Source organism: Crocuta crocuta, unplaced genomic scaffold (assembly GCF_008692635.1).
Source record: "Crocuta crocuta isolate KB4526 unplaced genomic scaffold, BGI_CrCroc_1.0 scaffold3, whole genome shotgun sequence".
NCBI classification, from domain to species: domain Eukaryota; kingdom Metazoa; phylum Chordata; class Mammalia; order Carnivora; family Hyaenidae; genus Crocuta; species Crocuta crocuta.
This window is the reverse complement of record NW_027529934.1, coordinates 1,608,398-1,636,068: the sequence shown is the minus strand read 5'-3', so window position 1 is coordinate 1,636,068 and position 27,671 is coordinate 1,608,398. Positions and strand designations below refer to the sequence as shown.

The window sequence follows — 27,671 nt, the reverse complement described above, 5'->3', positions numbered from 1 at the left end:
TGTTTGAAGGACGGAATGCAGAGGACAGCCCTCTGGGAGCATTGCAGACTCTCCTAGCATGGAGGCCACGTGGTAGCGTGGGAAAAGCCTATGGAATCACAGGCATTTACTTAACCTGTCCAGAGCTCACTTTCCTCTCTTTAAAATGGGCCTGAAGATCCCTGTGGAATTTGCTTCACAGAGCCATTAAGAGAATTCTTCTTTTATTGTGTCTGCTATTTACTGAGCACCTACCATGTTCCAAGCTCAGGGCTAAGGGCTTTGTTCACATTAATTTCATGTAAACCACACAACAACCCTATGAGGTGGGTATTATTATCCACATTTTTTAGATGGGTAAATTAGGACTAGTAGGGGTTTAGTAAGATTCCCAGTGCCATTGGTTGATTTAAGAACCCAACAGCCATTGAGTGCCTACTGTGTGCCAGAGCCGCCGCTGGGGATACAGTGACTCCAGGTAGGAAGAATGTTTCCAGAGTACAGAGTGTACACATGATAGGGAGCTGCTCTGGTCAAGGGGTCAGGGAGGAGGTTGGGGAGTGTTTGGAAGCTTGAGCAGGAATTATCCAGACCAAGGAGCATGGCGGGGGGGGTCTGAGGTGGTGCTGGCAAGGGCCCAAAGGGAGCAGGGAGCCAGACATGGAGGGACTGTAAGAGCTGCAGTGTGACAGGAGGGCAGAGAGTGAGCAAAAGAGGTGGCAAAAGCCCCCTCAAGCTCCTAGTAGGGCAGTCTGACCTGTCTGGCCCTGAGGCTTGTATTGAAAGAGGATCACAAAATGCTTGGAAAACACGCTGGGGGCAGCACCAGGGAGGCGGGGCCAGGGCTCAGCAAATTCTCTTTGTGTCTGAAAGATGTCTTGGAACCAAGCAGGGACCTAGAAGCACCGTGGCTGCGTATATGATGAATCTAGGACATCTGAGAGCTGCCCTTGTCCTCTTCCTCTTCCTCTTGGACTGCACAGCTCAGTGGGTGTGCACACAGCCTGCTCAGAGCTTGCCTGGAAGTGTTTATCCAGCCCCTCTTCCATATCTCATAAGCAGAATTATTCCTTTTTTGGAAACAGTTTATTGTCAAGTTGGTTTCCATACAACACCCAGTGCTCATCCCCACAAGTGCCCTCCTCCATGCCCATCTCCCCCCTCCCCCNATTCGTCAGTTGATGGACACTTAGGCTCTAGCAGAATTATCCTAAGGCAGGAGACAGCAATTCCAGTCACCATCCTGATGAAGTGAGTGACAAGGCACCTCTAGTCCTGAAATGGCTTGAGGGCAGAAGGCCTCCCGATACTCCAGAGAGGAGGAATACAGACCATAGGGTGGGCTGAGGGGGCTGGCCTTCACTGCACCCCATGTTCTGGCACTCTCAGCACCCCCAGTGGAGACCCCCAACAATGTCACAAATCCAGGTCTTTAAATATTGATTCAACAAGTTGGTGTCATCCACTCAGCATACAGAGTATGGTAGATGCTTAGGCGAGTTTGCAGCTGAATGAGGAGACCAGGCACTTTCCTCAAAGGTTTATAAGATACACTGACAACACTCACCTCTACGGGTGAGTGAAGGAACATATAATCCCAAACGGGATAATCCAGAGGCTTCTGGCTTTTCGTTCTCCTAAAGGGTCATATGCTGCCTCAGGGCCTTTGTATCTGCTCTTTCCCTCCCTGGACTCATCTCTGTATTACACCTTTATGCTGATCTCAGCTCAGACATCACATCTCCCTGAAAGCCTTTCCGCACCACATGAGCTTGAACTGGACACCCCTCCTACATGCTGTCCTATCGTGTTAGAATTAGGCACTCAGCCCTGCTACGTTATAGTCACCGGGGTCTCTGTCTCTCATTATATCATGTCTGTTGTCCCCCTGCTATACCTCAGCTTCTAGAACAATGCCTTCCAAAAGTTGCATGAATGACTGAATGAGCTCTTTCTAATTGGTTTGGGTCTAGAAATGCTTGGTGATTTTAGCAGCAGATAAAAATGTATACTGCAGAATTGTGTTTTGTTAATACAGGTGACCATTGTGAGGGGTCCCGAGAGCACACAATAGAGAAAAGTGAAGAGAAGCAGCTGGAAATTTCTGTTTTGCTTCTACCCCTTGGGCCTTCCAAACTCACTCAGAGCCTGTGATTGAATAAAGCCTGTGGGGTTCCTGGGTGGCTCAGTCAGTTAAGTGTCTGACTCTTGACTTTGGCTCAGGTCATGATCTGGAGGTTCATGAGCTAGAGCCCCACATTGGGCTCCGTGCTGGCAGTGCGGAGCCTGCTTGGGATTCTGTCTCCCTCTCTCTCTTTTTCTCCCCACTTGCTCTCTCTCTGTCTCTCAAAATAAAATAAAAATAAAACTTAAAAAACATATAAACAAACAAACAGGGCCTTTTCTGAAGAGTTCCGAACTCAATTGTCAGTTTAAGGGCTGAATTGCTTTCCTGCAACTTTTTAACTTTCCAGTAAGCTGTTTGATCTTCCCAGGGACCCAGTCCCAGCACCTCTAGCATTTTCCCTGGTCACTCCTCCCACCCCGCACGCCCACTTTCAATGCCCCTCCAAGTCTCCTCATGTGGATGTTCCAGCCTCTGCCCATCATTAAAGCGAATCATCTACGGGGTCTTGGTTTTCTCCTGGGCTCCTCGCAGACACCTGCCCTCCCTCTCCCTGTGGCTCCTCGGCCCTGTGTGCCACCTCCCACCTGTGTTTTATCAGTGTTCTTCAGTCCCACGTCTATACCCCAGGGGGCTGTTTATGTCCACTGCAAAAGTGGAGGTACGTGAAGACAGCATCACTGAAGTGGGGGGTGGATGAGGGAGGAGGATTAATTATCATAGGGCTGTTTGCTTGGGGTTTTTAATTAGACTCTTGTGACTTACTTCCCCTTTTCATGCCTTTTTCTTTTCCCTCACTTGAAACATCCACTTAGAATGTATTTTAGAAACTTGGAACACTTAGGTGTTTTGTTTTTTTGTTTTTTTTTTTAATTTGGATCCAAGTTGTTAGCATATAGTACAACAATGATTTCAGGAGTGTATTCCTGAATGCCTCTTACATGTTTAGCCCATCCCCCCTCCCACAACCCCTCCAGAAACCCTCTGTTTGTTCTCCATACTTAAGAGTCTCTTATGTTTTCATCCCCCTTCCTGTTTTTATATAATTTTTGCTTCTCTTACCTTGTGTTCATCTGTTTTGTATCTTAAAGTCCTCATATGAGTGAAGTCATATTATATTTGTCTTTCTCTGATGGACTAATTTCACTTAGCATGATACCCTCTAGTTGCAAATGGCAAGATTTCATTCTTTTTGCTTGCTGAGTAATACTCCATATATAAATATACTCCATGTATATATATATGCATATATATATATATACATACACATATATATACACCACTTTTTCTTCATTCATCTGTCGAACGACATTTGGGCTCTAACCATACTTTGGCTATTGTTGATAGTGCTGCTGTAAACATTTGGGTGCATGTGTCCCTTTGAAACAACATACCTGTATCCCTTGGATAAATACCTAGTAGTGCAATTGCTGGGTCGTAGGGTAGTTCTATTTTTAATTTTTTGTGGAACCTCCATAGTGTTTTCCAGAGTGGCTGCACCAGTTTGTATTCCCACCAGCAGTATAAAGGAGATATTCTTTCTCCACATCCTCTCCAGCAACTGCTGTTGCCTGAGTTGTTAATGTTATCCATTCTGGCAGGTGTGACATGGTATCTCATTGTTGTTTTGATTTGTATTTCCCTGATGATGAGTGATGTTGAGTATTGTTTAATGTATCTATCGGCCATCTGTATATCTTTGGAGAAGTTTCTGTTGTGTCTTTAGCCCATTCTTCAATGGATTATTGAGTTTGATAAGTTCTTTATAGATTTTGGATACCAACCCTTTATCTGATATGTTGTTTGCAAATATCTTCTCCCATTCCATAGTTGCCTTTTCATTTAACTGATTATTTCCTTCACTGTGCAGAAGCTTTTTATTTTGATGAGGTCCCAGCAGTTCATTTTTGCTTTTGTTTCCCTTGCCTCTGAAGACATGTTGAATAAGAAGGTGGTGTGGCCAAGGTCACAGAGGTTCTTGTCTGCTTTCTCCTCGAGGATTTTGATGGCATCTTGTCTTACATTTAGGTCTTTCATCCATTTTGAGTTTAATTTTGTGTATGGTCTAAGAAAGTGGTCCAGGTTCATTTTTCTGCATGTCGCTGTCCAGCTTTCCCAGCACCACTTGCTGAAGAGACTGTCTTTATTCCATTGAATATTCTTTCCTGCTTTGTCAAAGATGAGTTGGCAATATGTGGGTCCATTTCTGGGTTCTCTATTCTGTTCCATTGATCTGAGTGTCTGTTCTTGTGCCAGTACCATACCGTCTTGATGATTACAGTTTTGTAATATGGCTTAAAGTCTGGGATTGTGATGCCTCCTGCTTTGATTTTCTTTTTCAAAATTGCTTTGGCTGTTCAGGGTCATTTCTAGTTCCATACAAATTTTAGGACTGTTTGTTCTAGCTCTGTGAAGAGTGCTGGTGTTATTTTGATAGGAATTGCATTGAATATGTAGATTGGCATGGGTAGTATTGACATTTTAATAGTATTTGTTCTTCCTCACTAGGAGCATGGAATATTTTTCCATTTTTTTGTGTCTTCTTCAATTTCTTTCATCAGCTTTCTATAGTTTTCAGTGTATAGATTTTTTTTACCTCTTTGGCTGATTTATTCCTAGGTATTTTATGGTTTTGGGTGCAATTGTAAATGGGATCAATTCCTTGATTTCTCTTTTTGTTGCTTCATTGTTGGTGTATAAGAATGCAACAGGTTTCTGTGCATTGATTTTGTATCCTGCCGCTTGGATGAATTCCTGGATCAGTAATAGCAGTTTTTTGGTGGAATCTTTTGGGTTTTCCATATAGAGTATCATGTCATCNCTGTTTGTTCTAGCTCTGTGAAGAGTGCTGGTGTTATTTTGATAGGAATTGCATTGAATATGTAGATTGGCATGGGTAGTATTGACATTTTAATAGTATTTGTTCTTCCTCACTAGGAGCATGGAATATTTTTCCATTTTTTTGTGTCTTCTTCAATTTCTTTCATCAGCTTTCTATAGTTTTCAGTGTATAGATTTTTTTTACCTCTTTGGCTGATTTATTCCTAGGTATTTTATGGTTTTGGGTGCAATTGTAAATGGGATCAATTCCTTGATTTCTCTTTTTGTTGCTTCATTGTTGGTGTATAAGAATGCAACAGGTTTCTGTGCATTGATTTTGTATCCTGCCGCTTGGATGAATTCCTGGATCAGTAATAGCAGTTTTTTGGTGGAATCTTTTGGGTTTTCCATATAGAGTATCATGTCATCTGCAAATAGTGAAAGTTTGACCTCCTCCTGACTGATTTGGATGCCTTTTATTTCCTTGTGTTGTCTGATTGCTGAGGCTAAGACTTCCAATAATATGTTGAATAACAGTGGTGAGAGCGAACATCCCTGTCTTGTTCCTGACCTTAGGGGAAAAGCTCTCACTTTTCCCCCATTGAGGATGATATTAGCATTGGATCTTTCATATATGGTTTTTATGCTCTCGAGGTATGATCCTTCTATCCCTACTTTCTTAAGGGCTTTTATCAAGAAAGGATGCTGTATTTTGTCAAATGCTTTCTCTGCATCTATTGAGAGGATCATATGATTCTTGTCCTTTCTTTTATTGATGTGATGAATCACACTGATTGCTTTGTAGATATTGAACCAGCCCTGCATCGGAGGTATAAATCCCACTTGGTTGTGGTGAATAATTTTTTTGATGTATTGTTGGATCTGGTTGGCTAATATCTTGTTGAGGATTTTTGCATCCATGTTCATCAGGGAGATTGGTCTATAGTTCTCTTTTTTTTAGTGGGGTCTTTGGTTTTGGAATCAAGGTAATTCTGGCTTCATAGAGTTTGGAAGTTTTCCTTCCATTTCTATATTTTGGAACAGCTTCAGGAGAATAGCTGTTAACTCCTTGTTAAATGTTTGGTAGAATTCCCCTAGAAAGCCATCTGGCCCTGGACTCTTATTTTTTGGGAGATTTTTGATTACTAATTTGATTCCTTTACTGGTTATGGGTCTGTCCAAATTTTCTATTTCTTCCTGTTTCAGTTTTGGTAGTTTATATCTTTCTAGGAATTTGTTCATTTCTTCCAGAGTGCCCATCTTATTGGCATATAATTGTTCATAATATTCTCTTCTTATTGTTTGTATTTCTGCTGTGTTGGTTGTGGTCTCTCCTCTTTCATTCTTGATTTTATATATTTGGGTCCTTTCCTTTTTATTTTCGATATAACTGGCTAGTGGGTGATCAATTTTGTTAATTCTTCAAAGCAACAGTTTCTGGTTTCATTGGTCTGTTCTACTGGGTTTTTGTTTTTGTTTTGTTTTGTTTTTTGTTTTGGTTTTAATAGCATTGATTTCTGCTCTATTTTTTATTATTTTTTGTCTTCTGCTGGTTTTGGGTTTTATTTGCTGTTTTTTTCCAGTTTCTTGAGGTGTAAGGTCTAGTTGTGTATCTGTGACCTTTCTTCCTTCTTTAGGAAGGCCTGAATTACTATATATTTCTCCTCTTATGACTGCCTTTGCTGCATCCAGAGGTTTTGGGCTGTGGTGTTATGATTTTCATTGGCTTCCATGTGATTTTTAATTTCTTCCTTAGCTTCTTGGTTAGCCCATTCATTTTTTATAGGATGTTCTTTAGTCTCCCAAGTATTTGTTATCTCCCAAGTTTTTTCTTGTGGTTGATTTCGAGTTTCATAGCATTGTGATCTGAAAATACACATGGTATGATCTCAATCTTTTTGTTTCTAATCAACTGATTCCCTCATTTGGTCATTTTGAAGGAAGAAAAGGAATTAAAAAGGTCAAAAAATTTTAAATTAAATGAAGAAAACACACACACACACACACACAAATCAAATAAATGATGCTAGATCATAGCTGTGTTTTGGTCTTGTTATTGAAAGGAGCTTGATTGATTAGAGAAAAAAGGGGAAAATTAAAATTAAAAAATTAAAAATTAAAAACAGTACACACACACAAAATAAGTGATGCTAAATCGTAGGTGTGTTTTGATCTGGGTATTGAAAGGAGCTTGACTGATTGGAGAAAAAAGCGAAAGAAAAAAATTAAAATTAAAGAATTGAAAACAACACACACACACACACACACACACACACAAACAAATAAATGATGGTAGTTCCTAGGTGTGTTTTGGTCTTGCNAAATTAAATGAAGAAAACACACACACACACACACAAATCAAATAAATGATGCTAGATCATAGCTGTGTTTTGGTCTTGTTATTGAAAGGAGCTTGATTGATTAGAGAAAAAAGGGGAAAATTAAAATTAAAAAATTAAAAATTAAAAACAGTACACACACACAAAATAAGTGATGCTAAATCGTAGGTGTGTTTTGATCTGGGTATTGAAAGGAGCTTGACTGATTGGAGAAAAAAGCGAAAGAAAAAAATTAAAATTAAAGAATTGAAAACAACACACACACACACACACACACACACACAAACAAATAAATGATGGTAGTTCCTAGGTGTGTTTTGGTCTTGCTATTGAAAGGAGCTTGATTGATTAGAGAAAAAAGGGAAAAAGAAAAGAAAAAAAAGAAAATGTTTAAAAAATTGAGAAAACCAATATGATGAAATAGAATAACTTGAAATGATGGAAATAAAATAAAATTTGGGAAATTTATAAAAAAGTAAAGAATGTAGTCAAAAAATAAAGGAAAATGTTTTTAATAAAAATTGAAAATAAAAATAAATTTTTTATCTTTCTGTATCCAACTAAAAGAAATGAAAAAGAAACAAAAAAAAGAAAAAAGAAAATTGAGTAGATGGACCAGCAAACAGACTGAAAAATGATTGATACTACATTGTTTTCCCCTAGAAGTCAAACTATGAAGCACTTTGTAGTCCGTTAACTAAGCAGGCGGAGAGATTTGTGGTGTTCCTGAAGAGCAAGGTTGGCCCAGTTGGGCAGGGCTTAGTGTAACGACTCCGTTCTCCACTAGATGGTGCTGCTTGTGGTGCCTGTAGGTTTGCCTGCACATGTTTGGGCAGGGTGAAAATGGCATCACCCAGTCCAGTATCAGAACTCTGTGCTCTCCCTGACCAGGAATCACGCACCTGTCCTTTGTCTCTGGTTTCCATCCACTCTCCGCTTTTAACACTGTCCGTGACTGTGCCATCAGGTTGCCAGGTGGCACCTCCCACTGAATTTTATCTGAGTTGAGGCTGTGTTTCCTGACCCCTCACTTTTGAGGAACTATGGCTTTGACCCAGTCAGATTCTCTGGGGGAGGGTATCACCCAGCAATGGCCGGGTGCCAGCGGCACCCAGGAATGTTCTCTGGACCTTGGTGCTGCTGATGTGGCTGGGTGCTAGTCTGCCTCAGAGAAAGTTCACATGATCATGTAGCAGCAGTATTTCCGGGATTATGGAAAATCCCATGTGGCTGAGGACCTCCCAGACCCACTTTTCTCCTGAGAATTCACACTTCCCACCAGAGCACCACTAGGTATTTGAGTTGCAGAGTTTTAGACTCTGTGCTCCCCCTATTGATAGAGTCTTAATGGAATTTAAACCCTCTCCTTTCTCCTTTCTCCTTTCTCAGTTCAGTCTCTGCAGCTGTTTCCACTTTTCCACTTTCTCTCCAGCTGCTTTTTTCAGGGGTGCTTTTCCCCTGTGCTCTCCCCCCAGTCTCCATCCCCTCTCCACAAGCAAAAACAGTTCCCTGCCCTCTGTGGCTCCTCTCTCCCACACTTCACCTCTCCGTGCTTCATACCTGCTGAGTTCTGTGGTTAAGGTTGTGCAGATTATTGTGTTAATCCTCAAATCAGCTTTCTAGGTGTGCAGGATGGTTTAATGTTGATCTGGCTGTATTTCATGGTAGGTGAGATGGAAAAAAGACTTCCATGTTGTCCTGCCATCTTGGCTCCCCCCCTGGAACACTTAGGTTTTAACATTCTGCACCCAGGGCTTCAATGGAATAAATAAATCAATAAGCTGATTGCCTCAAGTAGTTTGATTGCCAGTTGCATTGGGGTAACTTTTGTTCTTCAGTGAATTTTACACTAGGGAACAAGGGATGAATGTGGGTGTAGGCCTTGTCCAGGCCCCTGATTCGTAACCCTGACCTGGGAAGTCATTATTCCCAGAGCTGTGTGTAACTTACAGGAGCCTGTCAAATGCTCTGTATCCTTCTTTTTGACAGTTTTTCCCAGTGACATGTGTCATAAATACATTTCTCATTTGCCAGAATAGGTTTGGGTTTGTTTTGAAAATGACGGGTCCTCCGATACCACATTCTTAAGTCTCACTAACAGATCATTTATACCAAAAATACTTCCTTGACAGGAAAAAAGATGGTATGATTTTCAATGTGGGTTGAAAATCAAATCCAAGTTCTAACAACACTGAGACTTCCTGGACCCTACAGATTAATCATGATGATCTTACCATGAAATACTTTGGGTAGTAGGAATTACTCTCTACTTATTGTTTCTGTCAAAACCTTTGATTGGAAAAGTTTTTACAGTAGGCATGTTGTCATTTCTAAAGATGATTATTAATTTCCTGGTGTGTCTCAACCATAATACGGTGGTCATTTGTTTCAGGCAATAAGTGTACCCTTGAAGAGTTGTTCATAAACTAAATTTTAACAGAGTAGTTCATATGTTCAATACACACGAGGAACTATTTTACTTTCTGGGTTCGTTTATAATTGGAAAACCTACTCTGAATTTGTTTGAGAAGTGTAATGCTCATACATTAGATTTTGTTTAAGTGAAGGACAGTTGAGTCACCTGGGTTGCTCAGTCAGTTAAGCATCCAACTTTGGCTAAGGTCATGATCTTGTGGTTCATGAGTTTGGGCCCCACGTTGAGCTCTGTGCTGACACCTTGGAGCCTGGAGCCTGCTTCAGAGTCTGTGTCACCCTCTTTCTCTGCCCCTCCCCTGCTCATGCTTTGTCTCTCTCTCTCTCTCTCTCTCTCAAAATAATAAACATTTAAAAAATTAAAAATAAATAAAGGACAATTGACCCTTAAACAATGTGACAGTTGGGGCACTGACCCTCTGTGCAGTTGAAAATCCATGTGTAATAGAGGTGCCTGGGTGGCTCAGTAAGTTAAGTGTCCAACTTCAGCTCAGGTCATGATCTCACAGGTCGTGTGTTTGAGCCCCGCATCGGGCTCTATGCTGCAGTTCAGAGCCTGGAGCCTGCTTCTGATTCTGTGTCTCCCTCTCTGTCTCTGTCCCTCCCTTGCTTGTGTTCTATCTCTCTGTCTCTCAAAAATAAATAAACATTAAAAAGTAAAAAAATTAAAAATAAAGGAAAATCCATGTGTAACTTTTGATTCCCCCTAAACTTAACTACTAATAGCCTACTGTTGACCAGAAACATTACTGATAAAATAGTCAATGTAATACATTGTACATGTAATACATGTAATACATATAGGATGGATTTTTCTATCTTGTATGTATTATATACTGGATTATTACAATAAAGTATACCAGAGAAAAGAAAATGTTATTGAGAAAATCATAAGGAAGAGAAAATACATTTATGGTAGTGTACTGTATTGAAAAAAATCCACATGTAAGTGGTCCTGTGCAATTGAAACCTGTGTTCTTCAAGGGTCAGCAATAATCTTAATGAGAATCAGACAAGATTACCAGTGGTCTTGTACTCTCAGTTCTGACTTAATTATACCACATTTCATCATGATAGGAGACTGTAAGATTTGTAAATTCTACATTTTCTCACTGATACTCAAAAGACTCAGAAAAATCTGCTCCTTGAGAGTTACTCCTTGCTCTTTCTCATCTCCTTCTTTCAGGGAGGGATGTGGGGTGCCACCAGCTCAGAGTTGGGGATGATTTGTAATGTTTTGCTGAAATATTAGGTAACTTACTAAGTAATTTCTCACGATCCTCTCAGTCCTGAGCTCCACATTTCTGTGTGTTCTGGTCACCTATTTCTGCATAATAAACTTCCCCTAAATTTAGTGGTATAATGAGTTTGTTACTGTTTCTCACCATTCTGTGAGTTGTTTAGCCTAGTTGGTTGGTTTTGACTTGGGCTTTCTGAATGTGGCCGCACACCAGCATTGGCTGGGGCTGCGGGCATCCAAAAGCTTGACCAGTCTGGTGGCCTTGCCAAGATGGCTCATTTATGTGTCTGACAGAGGCTGTCTGTCAGTGAACAGCTCAGCTGGGCTGTCCACAAGAGCACTGATATGTGGCCTCTTGTGTGGCTTATTCTTCTCAAAACATGGTGGTTGGGTTCTAAGAAGGGGCGTCCTAAGAGTAAGTGTACCAAGAGACCCAGGCAGAAGCTAAAAGCCTTATGATATTTCCTTAAAAATCCCAGAATGTCACTTCTGCCACACTCAAGGCAAGGAACTAAGGCAAATTAAGAATCAAGGGGAAGGAAAGTAGGACTTGCCTCTTGATGTAAGTTGTAACCTGCGGATGGGGTCCATTTTTTGACTGCCATGCTGTGTGTTGGAAGCGCTTTCTCTAGAAGAGTAAGATTACATAAAAATGAAAGGCATGAGAGGCATTGTAGCACAGTGGGTAGGGGGTGGTTATAGAATGCTTGCTGTGTATGAACTAATGGCCAGCCTTGTTGGTTAGAACTCAGTACCGGGCAGCACACATTGAATGAGCCCATCTCCATGGAAGCTGGTAGCATCCCGCAGAGAGAAGCATTCCCATACAGTGGCCCCCACCCTAAAGTAACCCCTTCATAATACAGGTGATTGAAAAACACTTGGGAAAGGAATTAAACTAGCATAGTTTTAAAGCCATTTTTATCTAAAAATATATCTAAAAATATTTTTATCTACATCTGCACACATGTATCTTGTTCATATTGAGTCAGTAAAACGATCTTCATAAATCAGAAGTGCACACTGCTGCACAAACACATAGGAAACTGTGAAGTAATGTGTCTAGTACACTTGATTTCCAGCTCATGCTGTGGAGGTGCTTGGAGAGGGCTGTGCCCATGGAGTACCTTATATACTTAGAATGGATACTTTGGCGTTTGAGAAAAGATCAAGTTCTGTCCAGGTGCTTGGGAGTCTAATTGCCTCCTTGGCCTCAATGAGGAAGACACCTGCCTGTTAATCATATGGAGTCGTGGGTACCCGGCTTCCTGCAGAGGAGTGTGGCTGGTCTGGATACATAGGCCAACAACCCTTGAGGGTTGTGAGGGTTACTCTCCACACTTGTAGCTTTGTTTATTGCCCCCTATGTACTCCTCTCCAGCTCCCTGTGGACTCAAATTTGTGTTTATCTGTGCTGAAAATTTATAGGCAAGATAAACAACATTTCAAGCCATTTATAACCAGAGGCTGTGCCGGAAAGGAATTGGGCTTTCCATTAGACATGTGTTAAAATGTTAGACTTTGCAAAAGGTAGGGAGAATACCCCTTGATGTGAAAAGAAGGTGATTAGAGGAGATTGATACAAGTTTGATCCAGAATATGGTTATGTGGGATTAGTACTCTATCGACTTATGACATATCCTCTTATGGAATGCCAGGCATGGAGGGTCCTGGAGACGCCATGTGTATGGGGCCCCTGTTTTTATACTACCAGGAGAGCCTTTGGCAAGAGTGAGGGACATGGAAGGAGGTGGGGGAGAAAGGGTGAGGAATGAGACACCAAACAAACACAAGCCTTAGGGCAGTGGATGGAGTATGGGAGACTGAACTCCCGCCTTGCCTGCCTTTTGCCATGTGGATCATCCTCAACAGAGGAGACCTCTCTTGATCTTCAGCTCCTGATAGAGCATCCATACCTTCTCCATACTACTCACCTCTCAGTCAGTCGCATGAATGGAGATCCACAATTCGGCCTCCTTCCTTACTTCTCTTTTGCCTGCACATTTTTTTTTTTTTTAATTTCTAGGAGAGAGAGAGAGCGAGAGAGCGAGAGTGTGAGCAGGGGAGGGTCAAAGAGAGAGGGAGTGACAGACTCTGAAACAGGCTCCAGGCTCTGAGCTGGCTGTCAGCACAGAGCCCAATGCAGGGTTCGAACCCACAAACCGCGAGATCATGACCTAAGCGAAAGCCGGACGCTTAACCGACTAAGCCACCCAGGCGCCCCTGCCTGCACATATTAATAGAACGCCTATATAGGTTCCAGACACTGTGTGACGTGGAGAGAATTCTCCTCTTGGGAGTTACACAGCAAGCAAGGGAACGAATAATTAGTTATAGATTATGATTGGTGTTTTGGGGAAATGGGGGTGTGATAAAGAACAGGGAGTTCCCACTTTGGAGAGGATGTTCAGGAGGTAACAAACAGCCAGTGACCCCAAAGGCCATGGTTAAACTTTGACATGTCTTATATAGTATTTTAAAGTTCCTTAAATTGTGTGTTGTTAACTTGTGGGGGCTTTTTTCCTTTTATGAGCCCAAGTTAATAGAATGCCGAATGGACAGCAATTTGGGGAGACAAAGGGAGGCCAACCTGGTTGGCCAGACATCTTCTGGCTGACACTTTCTTCACCACCACCTTTTCTCCCTAGGGAAAGGAGACGTGTTTGGAGACGTGTTCTGGAAGGAAGCCACTCTTGCCCAGTCCTGCGCCAATGTTAGGGCCTTGACCTACTGTGACCTGCATGTGATCAAACGGGATGCCCTGCAGAAAGTGCTAGAATTCTACACGGCCTTTTCCCACTCCTTCTCCCGGAACCTCATTCTCACCTACAACTTGAGGAAGAGGGTAAGCTGGCCATTTTGGTTTATTTTCTACCAAGAACAGTCTTTTGTGCCCTGCGGATAACCACATGGGCAGAGAAAGTCCTTTCACAGATTGTTTAAGTGGAGCAATAGTTTCTATAGGGATTCTGTGCATGGCTTGTTTTTCAGAGATTTTGCTATGAAATAAGGGCAAGAGAATGTTGCTAGATTAAAAGACAGGTTAATTTTGCTGCAAAAGGGATTGGTTCATGAGTATGCCCATGGGCTTTTCCCCAGCAATATCTAGACTTTCTGGCATTTTGAAAAGATGAGCAAAAAATGAGGTCATTAGTCAGAAAAATGACTGAGTGGGGCTGCTTAATTCAAATAAACTGAATTCTCCCTGGTGACTAGGTCTCACTAAATGGTGTGAGGCCATTCACTAGCTGATAATAATAATTTTTAAAAGCTAGGAAGATGATTCAGTTGGGTTAAGAAAATCAGAAAGGTATGGAATCTGATTGCCTAGAGAGTATCTTGTATACACCTGCTGATTTAAGAGTAGTTTTAAGACCCAGAGAAGATTTCTGGTCTGAAATTGTTTCCTTCAGCCCTCAGATCATCAGGATTGTTCCCTCTGCCTCTGTGAGGATTAAAGTATTCTGTCTCGTATTCTTTAGGTTTTTCATGACCACCTTTCTTGCACTTCATCTGTCTCTTTTAGTTAACAAGGTAAGTTGGACCTATAGAAACCACCTATAGGAATTACCATAGGAATCTTTCAACAAATGATCTCATAATCTTTCCTCCAAGACTGTTCCTATTCTTATGGTCCTTGCCTCTGTTGATATTGTATCACCCCGGGGTTCCAAGTTAAAAATGGTGGCATCATGATCGATGCTTCTTTCTGGTCTCCCATGTCTCAGGTTACTCCTCAAATCCTTTGGGTTCCACCTAAGCTCTCAAACCTGGGTCTACACTCTACTTCCAACCCTGGGGCTCTCCCTGAGCTCCCAGGACACAACGCCCAGATGCAGACCTTCCCTGTGTCTGACACCATGCAAAGGTTCCCGCTTGTATCAGTCCTCAACACGGCACTTCCTCCTTTGGCTAATTTTGTGATCTTTAAAACAAATTGGATCATGTCCCTTCCTTTGTAAAGACTTTTTGGCCTCACTGTAACTTTAGGATAATGTCTGCAACGCTTCAGCATGGCTTATGTGGCTTTTCACATCTAACCCTGACTTAAACCCCAAGCCCCAACCTCAGCCACTCTTCCCATGCCCACCTCTACCACCCCAAACACTCCCACCGCGAGGGCTCTGCACAACTCTGCAGGCGCCACACCCTCTTAGAGCCCTGGGCTTCCTCAGCCAGGCATTCTTCTTTCCCTTTCTCTCTGTGACAAATGCCTATTAGCCCTTAAGACTACTGAACTGTTTACTCATTCACTCATCAAACCCAGTATACACCAGCTGAACGAGACTAGACATAGAAAGCTGAATAACAGTTCCTTATCTCCAGGAATCTAAAGCCTAACAGGGATGATCAGCACAGGAAGGATAAATGCAGTATGTGAGGCTAAGTATAGGAGTGTGATTTGTACAAGATATTGTGGGAGCATGAAGGAGAAGGGCAGCTAAAGGGGGAGCTGGAGAGAAAGTGTTGGGGAGGGGAGTGATACTTGAATTGAGTCTAAAAGGATGAGCTTGCCAAACAGTGAGAGGATACAGGTGTTTCAGGTGGAAGGGCAGTTTGAGCCAAGGCACAGAAAAAGGAATCAGCCTTTCTTCTTTCAAGTTACTTATACAAGGTTCCAAATGCATATCACTAGGTTACCCTTATAATATGCTTGTGAGTCCCTACTCAGAGGCCCAAGAAGGCAAGGCCTGGGTACCTGGGTAGTCCCAGTGCCTAACCCAGTACAGAGGATTAATAAATATTTAAGGATGCCAAGGAGAAAGTGATGGAATCTCTAGGACTCAGTTTCCACATCAGAAAATGTGAGGTTATGGATCATTTTTATGGTTCTGTGATTTTAAAGTTGGCCATTTAAATTCTCATTGGGAATGGGCAGTGGTGTTGAAGTGTGCATTCACAGTTCTTTGTTTATTTGGGAACGTGGAGTGCTTGCTGGTGGTACTTTTAGCCACGTGGATTCTTCTAAAGTCTATTTTTTTTCCTCCTTTTTATGAAAGCAAGTTGATTATAATCAGCTTTCAGTGTTGCTGATAATATAGGTTGGAAAAAACACAGTTTGGGTTATTTGGAGTAGTAATCATTTTGGAATAATTGTGGATCCAATAAATCTGTCTTATAAAAAAATAAAAACAGCAGTGCCTCCGTGGTCAGACTGTCTTCATAAGTACAGAATGATTGACAGCTTGCAGAAGGGAAGACTGGGGGCAGCATTTCTGAAAGGCTGTCATGGAGGGCAATTAGGTGGGGTGTGTATGGCCACAAGGCGTAGAGGAAGCATCCAAGCTGTAGAAGATATAAGAAAGATCAGGTGGTCCTTAAGGTATTTAGACATTCCCCAGATACCCCTCAGAGATGTTGTAGAGGTCCCTGAGGCATCCAATGGAGAGTCACATTAGTTGACCTTCAAATGTCCTTCCAATCGCAAATGCCTCTGAGTCTGGTATGGATCCAAGACAATTTTAGTGAGATCCTTTACAAGAAGAGGTAGACATTCTTTTTCTTGGAAAAAAGAGGCTTGTCATTTTTTTGGTGTTGCCATTGTAATCTCTCATTGTGTCCTTCTGAGAATTAATTCATAGTTACATAGGGCATAGAAGACAAGAACATTACATGCATGAATTATTCTTGCAGCAATTTTTTTTTCTGGCAAAGTGAAGTGTATTCTTGTGGCTGTTTCTATCTTGGCAAAATCAAGTGTTGTTTGCAAAGATTCCTGAGAACATAGTGCCTTTGACATCTGTTTGGGGAGTTGTTTGGTTCTGTCGACGTCTCCTTGTGCACCGTAAAAACTCTCAGCTGGAAGGTGCATCAATGGCCATCCAGTCTCTCCTCCATTTTCCTACCATACCATCTTCATTTCACAAATATGACCTTTTATCGAAAGGTCACAGAGCTGTGTCAGTAATGAAAGAATTGGAGCCAGAAATGATTCATCACCCGGCTGTCTTGCTGATTCTCACAGCTTCATGGCCTCCCCTGGCCTCTGCATTCTAAGCCTCATCCCTTTATCTCTGAATCCATGTGTGTGAGCACTGCTCAGCTCTCTGCACTGCTCTTGGGACCCAACTCAGGAAGGGACATGTCACCTTCCTCCATTTCCTCCAAAGATGCCTGAAGTCATAGGCAAGAATGAAAGAGGCACAACCCTGAGGCCAATCCTGGATTTTGACCTTTGGACTCCCTTGCCTGTGGGCACTGAGCCAGATGAGACCTGGGTCTGTATCCTGCCTCTACCACTTAGAGCTTCTGCAAATTATAAGTGCTTCCTCATCTATAAAATGAGGATGATGAGAAGTTCTACCTCGTAGGGTAATTGTAAGGATTAAATAATACTGACAAAGCTCTTACACACAGAGTCTCACACAGTACGAACTCAGTTACATTGTGGGTTAGTATTTTGTTTTACCAATTGACACCCTGCTTCACTCTATATTATCTTGTGCCTTTTGGAAAATAAAAAGAAGTCAGCTTGGGGCACCTGGGTGGCTCAGTCGGTTAAGTGTCCAACTCTTGGTCTTGGTTCAGGTCATGATCTTGGGGTTTGTAGGATTGAGCCCTGCATCAGGCTCTGTGTTGACAGCTTGGAGCCTACTTGGGATTCTCTCTCTCTCTCTCTCTCTCTCTCTCTCTCTCTCTCTCTCTTCCTCTCTCTGTCCCTCCCCTGCTCTCTCTCTCTCTCTCTCTCTCTCTCTGCCCCTCCCCTACTTGTACTCTGTCTCTCAAAATAAATAAAAAACAAAAAGAAGGCAGCTCTTCTGCATTTGCTTACACAGGGTACTCACTCTGCAGAATGTTCTTTGGAGCAGGTGTTACTCCAAAGTTCTCTCTACCTCTTGCAGCTGCTCTAGAATGTTGACATGGTGCTGGCCCCACTGTCTCTTTGGCTCCCACCAGTAGTGAGGTCAGCATTCACTCACTATTTTGGCCAGCTTCATTCATGGAGGGAAAAATTAGGCCATTCTGGCATCTTAGGTCAGTCACCATGGAGTCAGGGTTTTGCCAAGAGGAAAGCACAGCATACTCGTTTCCTCTAAGGGAGGTGGCATGTGGTTGTCCATGAAAAGAAGGGGGGGTAGAATCTTCCTCATCCCAGATCCTTGGCACTCGGGGGTGCAAGGCCCTCTGGGAATCTTCCTCAAGGCCCTGAATAGTCTTGTAGTCTTTTCTCTGCAGTCAGAGCTTTGCAGGATACTGATAGTAACATTATTACTAACTCCTGATAATTATGCAAGCTGGAAGTTCCATCACAAAGTTAGTATGTGTTTCATGTCAGTTTATTAAATCCTCAGAATAGCCCCGTGACATTATAGTATCAATCCTATTTTTCCAGGGAATAAATTAGGGCCCTATGGAGAAGAGAATCACTTCCTCAAGGTCACCCAGCCAGTAGGTAGCAGATTCCAAACTCTGCATGTGCCCCTGCTGCTAAGCAGCATTGTATCATCCTGGGAAGCTTCGCCCATGTTGGCATTCTTTGGCTTCTGCTTTCTCCCAGTTCATTGACTTTTCAGGAGTGGAACAGAGTATCTCCAAAGTATCTTCAGTATCCTCCCGCACACGCAGAAACTTGTACAGAAAATCCCAGTCTGGGGACATGAGAAGTTTCCTCCATAGGGTGACAGCCACACCATGGCCGGGTGTGTGTGGGAGGAAAAGCACACCTCCCTTTGGTTAAATAGCAGGCTAACCCAGCCATGATATTAGTAACTTACGAAACAGAGCACCCGCTTTGGGACTAGGGACCTAGGTTTGAATATCCTGGTTTTGACTATTGACCAGCTGTGTGCCCTTGTAAAATTTCCTAAACTATTCTAGGCTCATCTGTAAAAAGAGTCTAATAAAAGTCTTTCCTAATTAGATTTATTGAGAAGATTACATGCATTACAAGAAAACAGTGACATAGTATCTGTAGGAACTACTCAATACCTATTTATACCTTCTCCTTCCCACAGCCCATTTTTTCTCTCAGCCTTGGGTCTCTGAAGTTCTGAGTTCATGCTTTGCTCCCCTTTGTTTATAATGAGACCCGTTCTTTAATCCGTGTTTCACTTGGGCTCTATTGTCCTTTCAACCTGGGATGCAAGTTCTGTTCCAAGATACTAGCTAGGATATTGGGTCTCCCTGCTTATCATTCGGACAGTAAAGAAAATGTCTCACAGTTAATCCCATTTCTCTCCCATTGCTTGTAGATAAGCAATTAGGTAATTAACAGCAGTCAGTGCATGGGATAATTGGCATGTAGGTAATTGGTAGGGTGGTTCTCATTCTTTGTGTGTGGGGCTTTATTTTTAAAGCCAATGTTGTTGTGGTTTTGAGTATGTTTTGTGTAGTGTTTGCCTATGATAATTTGTTCCAGGGTAGATTTTTCTTAGCTTGATAAGGTCCCAACCTAGTGAGTTTCTAGGGAGCTGAGACTATAGTTACTGGTGGCTTCAAAGCAGGGGCCTACTAATGCCTGTTTTCTAAAACTGAGGTTGCCATAGTGAACTGTCTTGAATACTATATGTACTTTTCAACACCCTCCCCCATACACACCTTGTAACCAAAGGGCATTTTCTTCTCAAGAGGAGAAGGTAAAAGCATTGGAGGCTTGGAAAAAGAGCTGTGCTCAGAACTGGCGTGAAAGCCTCTCAGGTTTCTTTCTGCACAGATTCTTGTGGAAGGTGATGAGATGGAAAGATAAAAATGCCAGGTGCTTGGAAATGTATCCCCTTCCCCACTGAATCATCACAGCCTAAGTTTTAAAAATGATCTCTACATAGCTCATATTTTTTTTGTCATTCTTCCATAGTGAGAGCTTCTGTGGAATTAAAATCATCCATTAGACTGTCAAGCTATAAAGATAATAAAATCAGGGTTTTGAAATCAGAGATGGGGGAAGGGATAGATGATGTGAGTGATAAGACCATAATTCTTTCAGGAAAGCAACACAGAAATCAAAGCCAAGTCCCTTTTCCCTCAAGAGGATCAGGGGATGATGTTAGGGGCCTGTTTAGACTTCCATGGATCCTTAGGAATTCTCCCTAGTACCCCCAAAACATATAGCAGACCTCCATCATGATCCCTGGGGTGTGGGAGAAAATGAATGTGCTTCATACTTTGTTATGAATCAGCTTGAAATACAGGTGGTTTGGGTGTATGTGGCCATTTTCAAGGAAGCAATAAAGTTCTGGAATGAGTGAGCTTTGAAGCTAGATCTCTGCATCTGGACTCAGCCACTTGCTAGCTGGGGGTGAGAGTGCAGGGGGATATTGAACAACCATAGCTATTCCTGTTTTGTGGATTCATAATGTCTACCCCAAAAGGTAGCTATGGGAAGAATAATCGTGGGCCAGCCACAGTGCCTTACACATAGCAGGTGCACAGTCAAGTTACTTTCCTTCCGTTGTCCATGGGAATGGGGGTAGCAGAGTGAAGAAGGAAGAGGTGGAGCCCTAATAGTGTGGCTCATGGAATAAGCATATGGAGGCAATAGAGAGTAGTGGTTACAAATGTGGACTCTAGAGTCAGAGTTCTTGGGATCAAGTCTTGGCTCTCCTTAGTGACCTTGGGCCAGTTACCCAACCTCCCTGGGCCTTGGTTCATTCATTTATAAAATGGAAATAGTAGTAGTACCTTAGAAGGGTACTTTGTTATAGCAAGATCTCCATGTATGTGTTGCTCTCATTATTGTTATTGCTGAGCTTAGCTTTTCTGGAAATGAAGAGATGCCATCAGGGGCTAAGAGTTTTAAAAGGGGAGTAGAGGCTGAAATTCAACAACTAGAAATCTCCCAGACAGATGATTCCAAGATCTGTGCCTGAAACTCTCAGGTAGCACCAGAGGAACAGGTGATTCATCAGTGAGGTTTGGTAAAGAATGTCTCTGTTGGACTCATCACAGATCCTGACTTCCTCCTATGACAGAATGGATAGAGGGAATGGTAGAGTCTAATGTGGAGAAGGTTCTGGGAAGGGAAGTTGTAATTTATCTTAAGTTTTATCAATCTTGAGGTGCTATTACATAGTGTTTACCATGAATTAAAAAAAAAAAAGAAAAAAGATCTGCCTAACCAAAAATATAAGAGATCTGTATGATGAAAACTACAGAAAATTTATGAAGGAAATTGAAAAAGACACAAAGAAATGGAAAAACATTCCATGCTCATGGATTGCAAGAATAAATATTGTCAAAATGTCATTACTTCCCAAAGCAATCTACACATTCAGTGCAATCCAAATCAAAATTGCACCAGCATACTTCTCAAAACTAGAACAAAATATCCTAAAATTTGTATGGAATCACAAAAGACCCTGAATAGCCAAAGTAATATTGAAGAAGAAAACCAAAATGGGAGGCATCACCATCCCAGACTTTAGCCTCTACTACAAAGCTGTCATCATCAAGACAGTATGGTATTGGCACAAAAACAGACACATAGACCAATGGAATAGAATTGAGAACTCAGAATTGGACCCAAAAGTGTACAGGCAACAAATCTTTGACAAAGCAGGAAAGAGTATCCAATGGAAAAAAGACAGCCTCTTTAACAGATGGTGCCAGGAGAACTAGACAGCAACATGCAGAAGAATGAAACTAGATCATTTTCTCACACCATGCACAAAAATAAACTCAAAATGGATAAAGGACCTGAACGTGAGACAGGAAACTATCAACACCCTAGAGGAGAAAGCAGGAAACAACCTCCTTGACCTCCACCGCAGCAACTTCTTACTTGACACATCCCCAAAAGCAAGGGAATCAAGAGCAAAAATAAACGATTGGGACCTCATCAAGATTAAAAGCTTCTGCACAGCAAAGGAAACAATCCATAAAACTAATAGGCAACCAACGGAATGGGAAAAGATAGTTGCAAATGACATATCAGATAAAGGGCTAGTATCCAAAAGCTATAAGGAACTTACCAAACTTCACAGCTGAAAAACAAACAATCCAGTGACTAAACGGGCAGAAGATATGAACAGACACTTCTCCAAAGAAGACATCCAGATGGCCAACAGACACATGAAACGATGCTCAGCATCCCTCCTCATCAGGGAAATACAAATCAAAACCACACTGAGATACCACCTCACGCCAGTCAGAGTGGCTAAAATGAGCAAATCAGAGGACTCTAGATGCTGGCGAGGATGTGGAGAAACGGGCACCCTCCTACACTGTTGGTGGGAATGTAAACTGGTGCAGCCCCTCTGGAAAACAGTGTGGAGGTTCCTCAAAAAATTAACAGTAGAACTCCCCTATGACCAAGCAATAGCACTACTAGGAATTTACCCAAGGGATCCAGGAGTGCTGATGCATAGGAGCACATGTACCCCAATGTTCATAGCAGCACTCTCAACAATAGCCAAAACATGGAAAGAGCCTAAGTGTCCATCAATGGACCAATGGATCAAGAAGATGTGGTTTATCTATACGATGGAATACTACATGGCAATGAGAAAGAATGAAATCTGGCCATGTGTAGCAACATGGATGGACCTTGAGGGTGTTATGCCGAGCGAAATAAGGCAGGGAAGGACAAATATCATATGTTTGCACGTATAGGAGGATTAGCAGGAACTTAATAGAGGACCGTGGGGGACAAGAGCGGGGAGAGGGAGGGAGGCAAACCATGAGAGACGCTTGAATGCTGAGAACAAACTAAGGACTGATGGGTGCGGGAGGGAGAGGTGAAGGGGGGAGATGGGCATGGAGGAGGGCACTTGTGGGGATGAGCACTGGGTGTTATANCTAAAAAAAAAAAAAAAAAGATCTGTCTAAGTTCAGAGAATCATGAGGCCAGTGCAGTCCCTTGGAGAGTAATGTACCTGCCTAATATTCTCTTAGAAATGTGTGATTGAGTTGTAATAATAGGGGAGTGCTAATGAGTCCCAGACCGTACGTTCAGTCCCCAGGTGAGCAAGTTGGCTTCCTGAGGTCTCAGATGCTTAGTCTGGCATTTCACACATTTATTTACCCCCTGAACACTTTTTAAATTCCACCAGCAAGTTTCTACTATCTACTATAATATACCTATTAACATGCATCAGAGCTGGTGTTTTACAGAACATCTCTCAGAAACGGACTAGATGCTCTTTAATGTCTCTTCTGGTTTACATGTTCAGTGACCTGTAGAATAGACAGGTCTTGTCTGGGAAACATCAAGAAGCCAAAGATAACTCCAGCACAGTGGGAATCCTGGTCCCTCAGTCCTCAGTGAAATCCCAGGCAGAGATCGTGGGCAGAGTCTCCCAGCTTTCTGAACATCCTCCAGAACTCAACTCCTCGCCATCACCTCTCAGGGGCCCAGTGGCTCATTTATTTCCAGTGCACATTTGGCCTTGTTACCAAAGAGCAGTTTGTCCTCAGTTTGGCAGCGCACGTGCTAATAAAAAGCTGCTGACAGATGTTTTCTCCCTGGCTTCACTGGTCCCGTATTGACCCAGTCAAACTTCATGTTCCAGACCCATCTGCCATGTTTCTGTGCTTCCTTGTTCCCATTTACATCCTCCTTCCACTCTTAAAATTTTGCTCTTTGGCTTTGAACATGTTCTTATACATCCTGCAGTGAGTCATGGAGGTTTTTATTCTAGCCTGTGCTTTTGGTGAGCGTAGAGTTAGGATTTCGACCCGGGTGACCTATCATAATAGTAACTACCTTCTAAGATGTTAGATTAATGGAAGCAAATGTTAGTTCAGCACTACCACCCCCCTCCCCCAATCAGGGGGCTGAACACTTGCATCAGGAGCTCACACACAAAATCTAATCCAGCCAAGATGTCCATGTGGATGGTTTCTGGTATAATGTGTGTCACAGGCCCACACAATATTGGTGATTCTCATTGCAAACTTTGTTGGTTGCAACTCACTTGTTGCTAGTATCACTTGCTGGTTTTGTCCTGCCTGCATTTAACTTTGGCTTCTAGAGTGAAATTCTGAATCCACAGTGGTGTCCTGACTCCACATAGCTTCACTTTGATCTCTCTAATACAGGCAAGGCCCCCTGTCTTTTGATCCAATAAGTACCAGTGACCTCTTTGTAGGTCTCATCATACTTTCAATTAACTGTTCATTGTAGGTCTTTCTTTACAGTCTAGAAGCTCTGTAATGGCTAGGTCTTGTCTGCCTGATTTACTTCTCTTTCCTTATTAGCTCTCTTAGAGCTTGGTACTAAGCAAGCACTTGATAATTGAATGAATGAATGAATGAATGAATGAATGAATGAATGAACAAATGAATGAACGAACGAACGAATGAACGAACTAAACAACTATCCATCCAACCAACAAATGAGCATACAACTACATCAACCAACATTGGGCATGTGCCTCTTTCTTATTATTGGTGTAGGTTTTTAAAGCCTTGACTATAAGATGGTTAGTCGTAGAGGTACCTCTCCTTCTGTCTCTCTCTGAACTTTGCCCATATATCCCCATCTCATCCCTCTCCCCTCTTCTCTTTCCCAGGCCCTGAGTATAGAGGTCTCTCAGCCTTTATAGGTACCACTGATGCCAGCATAAGATAATAATAATCACCCCCATTTATTGAGTGTCTCCCAGGCCAAGTATGCACTAATGCCTTTGTATGCATTATCTCATTAAGTGCTGAGGAAACTGAGGCTCTATTAGGTTAAATAATTTGCCCCAGATCCAGTAAGCTAAATGGAGCTGGAATTTGAGCCCAAGTCTGGCAATCGCTAAGACCATATTCTTGGTTTTGTGCCCCTCCTGTAAATGGAGACCCTGCCTCACTGATCTGGGGTTAGCAGCCCACAGAGGAAGCGTAGCCTTATGAAGCAAGTTTCAGTCCATTGTGAGAAGCCAGAGGAATGACATTCAGCTCTGGATGCCAGCTTGACTGGAGTTGTGCACCTGGGTAGGACCCTGAAGATCAGGCCAAGGCCAAACTCATCCAAGGCCGGGAAGAGGCCTTAACGTCAGAATGGGTATATGGTAGTCCTGAGTCTAAGACCCCTTCTGTCCCAGAAGTAGTTAACAAATGCTGTGAGGAAGAGATTAGCAAGGAGGAGGAGATTTTGAGATGGGTATTGATCAGGGGAGGGGGGTGGGGGGTGGAAATTTACCTGCCTGGGAAAGAAATATAGTCCTTTGTAGGTACCATGTGCCTCATGGTGGATAGGGTACAGATGGTCAGTTAAATGGCTGATACTTAATCAGGAGGTGTTTTTGCATGGATGATGGGAGAACAGAATCTTAGTCACTAATCAGTATAAATCTGGGAAGAGAGGACTTCCTGAGGGAAGCCACTGGCCAGTTTCCCCACTCCCCAGGTCTTCTTCTTGCTCCTTCCCTACCTGGTTTTGAGGACTCCCTAAGAGAATTATCCCAGGCTCACAGGGTACAGCAACTTTAGCGTCAGGGTTTGACTTTTCTGGAGGTGCCTAGATACCCCAAGGAAGAGTGGACCAACACAGAGGACATGATGCTTTCAGGGGCCTGAGTGAGCTTGGCATCTCTTCCGCTCACTTCCTAATGCACCCACTGAGGTTATAGGAGCCCTGGAACCCTTCAAACCTCTCACTTTCCAGGCTTTAAAAAATCCACCTGACTGTCCCTGGGTAGCCTAGAGTAGCAAGAGCCAGCATATTTCCCATGACAGATTTAATTTTTAAAAAGCCCCTTGCAATAGGCGGCATGCAGAAGATGGTGCCTTATCCTTTGGAGATCAATTTGCAGACAGCTCTGCATTCTGCTGCATTTCCCAGTGTACTTCTTGCAAATGCTAAACAGCTTCTGGTTCACAGGGTATGAATTTCTAAAAGAGGATACTTGTTCATATTATAGCACCTAAAATCCTGCCCTGCTTAGGCTGGAGCACGTCATACATTTGGCACTTCCTGTAGATGTGGCATGAGTGCATCCTAACCCTGTCAGACCTCTTTAATCATCTGAATGAACAGAGAAGTAAAGCTTGGTCCCAGTGATTAGAAGCAGGCCAAGGACTTCCCTAGGCATGGGACAAACCCAATGGCAGGTGGCAGAGGGTGGAAGTATAACATGGAAAAGGAACAGAACACCTGTGAGCATAAGAAATGGCATCAAATACTAAAAATCCTTGGTGGTGGATGTTAACTGGACTTGTGATCATTTTGCAATGTATACAAATATCGAATCATTGTATCATACACCTAAAGCTAATAGAATGCTGCATGTTGATTATATTTCAATGCAAAAAATACCAAAAAGCCTGACAAAGCAAAGTACGTTGCTGAGGACTCTGCAGTCATTGGCATGCCATGCAGTAAACCGGCACACTGTCCTTCTCTAAAGTCCCTTACTCAAACACAGGGAGGAATCCTGCCATGGGAATTTGATTTAACTTGATTTCATAACAGACAATGAAATGATTATATAAGGCTCATGTGGCGTGAAGGGTCCTGCCTTTCTCTGATCTCTTCCCTGTATAGTTTACACCTAGCTCTGGGGAGGACTCAGGAAATCTGCTCTGGGTGAAGCTACTTTCTTTTGCCTCAGGACAATGAGGAGCTGGGGAAAGAACAGGGCTCAGGGAAAGAAAGGGGACTGAGAAGTCAAGTTGCAAAGGACACCTGTGACTGAAGAATTTCGGGAGGATGAGTGGATTTTGCCAATTGTATTTATCCAAGAGAGGAACCTGGCACCTTCTGGGTGCGGCTGAACTTTGCCTGGGAGGCTCATGCCTTTGCTGACCCCATACTGTGAGCTGGGCTGCAAGAAAATCCCAGGGAAGAGCTTGTCTGCCAAATCCAGTTTTCCCAATCCTTCCGCCCCGGGGCCAGATGAATGCAGCCACAGAGCGGCTTTGTTTCACTATTAGGTTGCATGTTGAGGCAGCTGGGAAGCTGCCAGGATTTTCATCCCGGGCTTTATGCTTAAGCTCTTCCTAATTCCACTCTGACATTTCTCTCAGGTTAGAACCTGGACAGGGATGCTTTTGGCTCAAGGGCTCAAGGCTTGCTGACTAGCACTGGAGGCAGCTCCTAATTACCTGTGGTTACAAGTGACAGAACTCCTTGGAATCTGTAACCAACTGTTTCCAGCAGCTTCCCTGATGGCAGAGTTGCATCCCTCACACTGAGCAGGGTGGCACCCTCTATGCTCCATGCTTCCTCCTTCCCTTTCTCCCACTGCTGGTGACTGCTCTGTGGGCTTGGGGATCCTGCAGGAGGATGGAGCATGAGCAGGTGTGTCTTGGTCACTGCCTGGGCTTTGGCCACCGTCTCCTTCTGCAGAGCCTGGTACTGTTTGCCTGTGTGTGTGCACATCCTGTGATCACCCTTGGCTGGAAGTTTGTAGGCTTCTCAGTGGACTGGTCTGTCTGCCAGCAGTGCTGCTGCTGCTGCTGCGTGTGGTGTGTGTGTGTGTGTGTGTGTGTATGTGTACATGTGCGCACATGCGCGTCTCCCATCAGTGATTAGACTAAAGGAGGCTGGATAATACACCAACACTTGCTAGATCTGATCACTGCCCAGCATCCTGTTCCTCTACCAACTGGGGTTGTGGGGTCAGCTCGGTTTGGCTATGGAAGTTTCTTTTCCCCTTTGGGTTACAGGTAAAGATTAGCCTGACATTTGTAAGCTTGAAAACCCTGTGAAGTGCCATGTGCAGTCAGTTGTTATTTGTCCATGTGTGTACTTTGTAAAAGGTAAATATCCCCATTTGGGGCCATGGGCCGGAGCCTTAAATCCTTAGTAATTACAGTGGGCAGAGCGTAGGGTGGGGAAGGGAGCAAAGAAACTGTACATGTTATGTAC

General features: G+C 42.9%; 1 protein-coding gene across 2 annotated transcripts in view; it reads left to right on the top strand.

Moving 5' to 3' along the window:
* The window catches only part of KCNH1 (potassium voltage-gated channel subfamily H member 1), a 383,179-nt gene that overhangs the window by 280,136 nt on the left and 75,372 nt on the right, over positions 1-27,671 (top strand). For both annotated transcript variants that reach the window (XM_077763101.1, XM_077763100.1), the window contains exon 10: positions 13,585-13,781. In XM_077763101.1, coding sequence (XP_077619227.1) covers positions 13,585-13,781 — 197 coding nt within the window. The remainder of the gene's footprint in view (positions 1-13,584; positions 13,782-27,671) is intronic.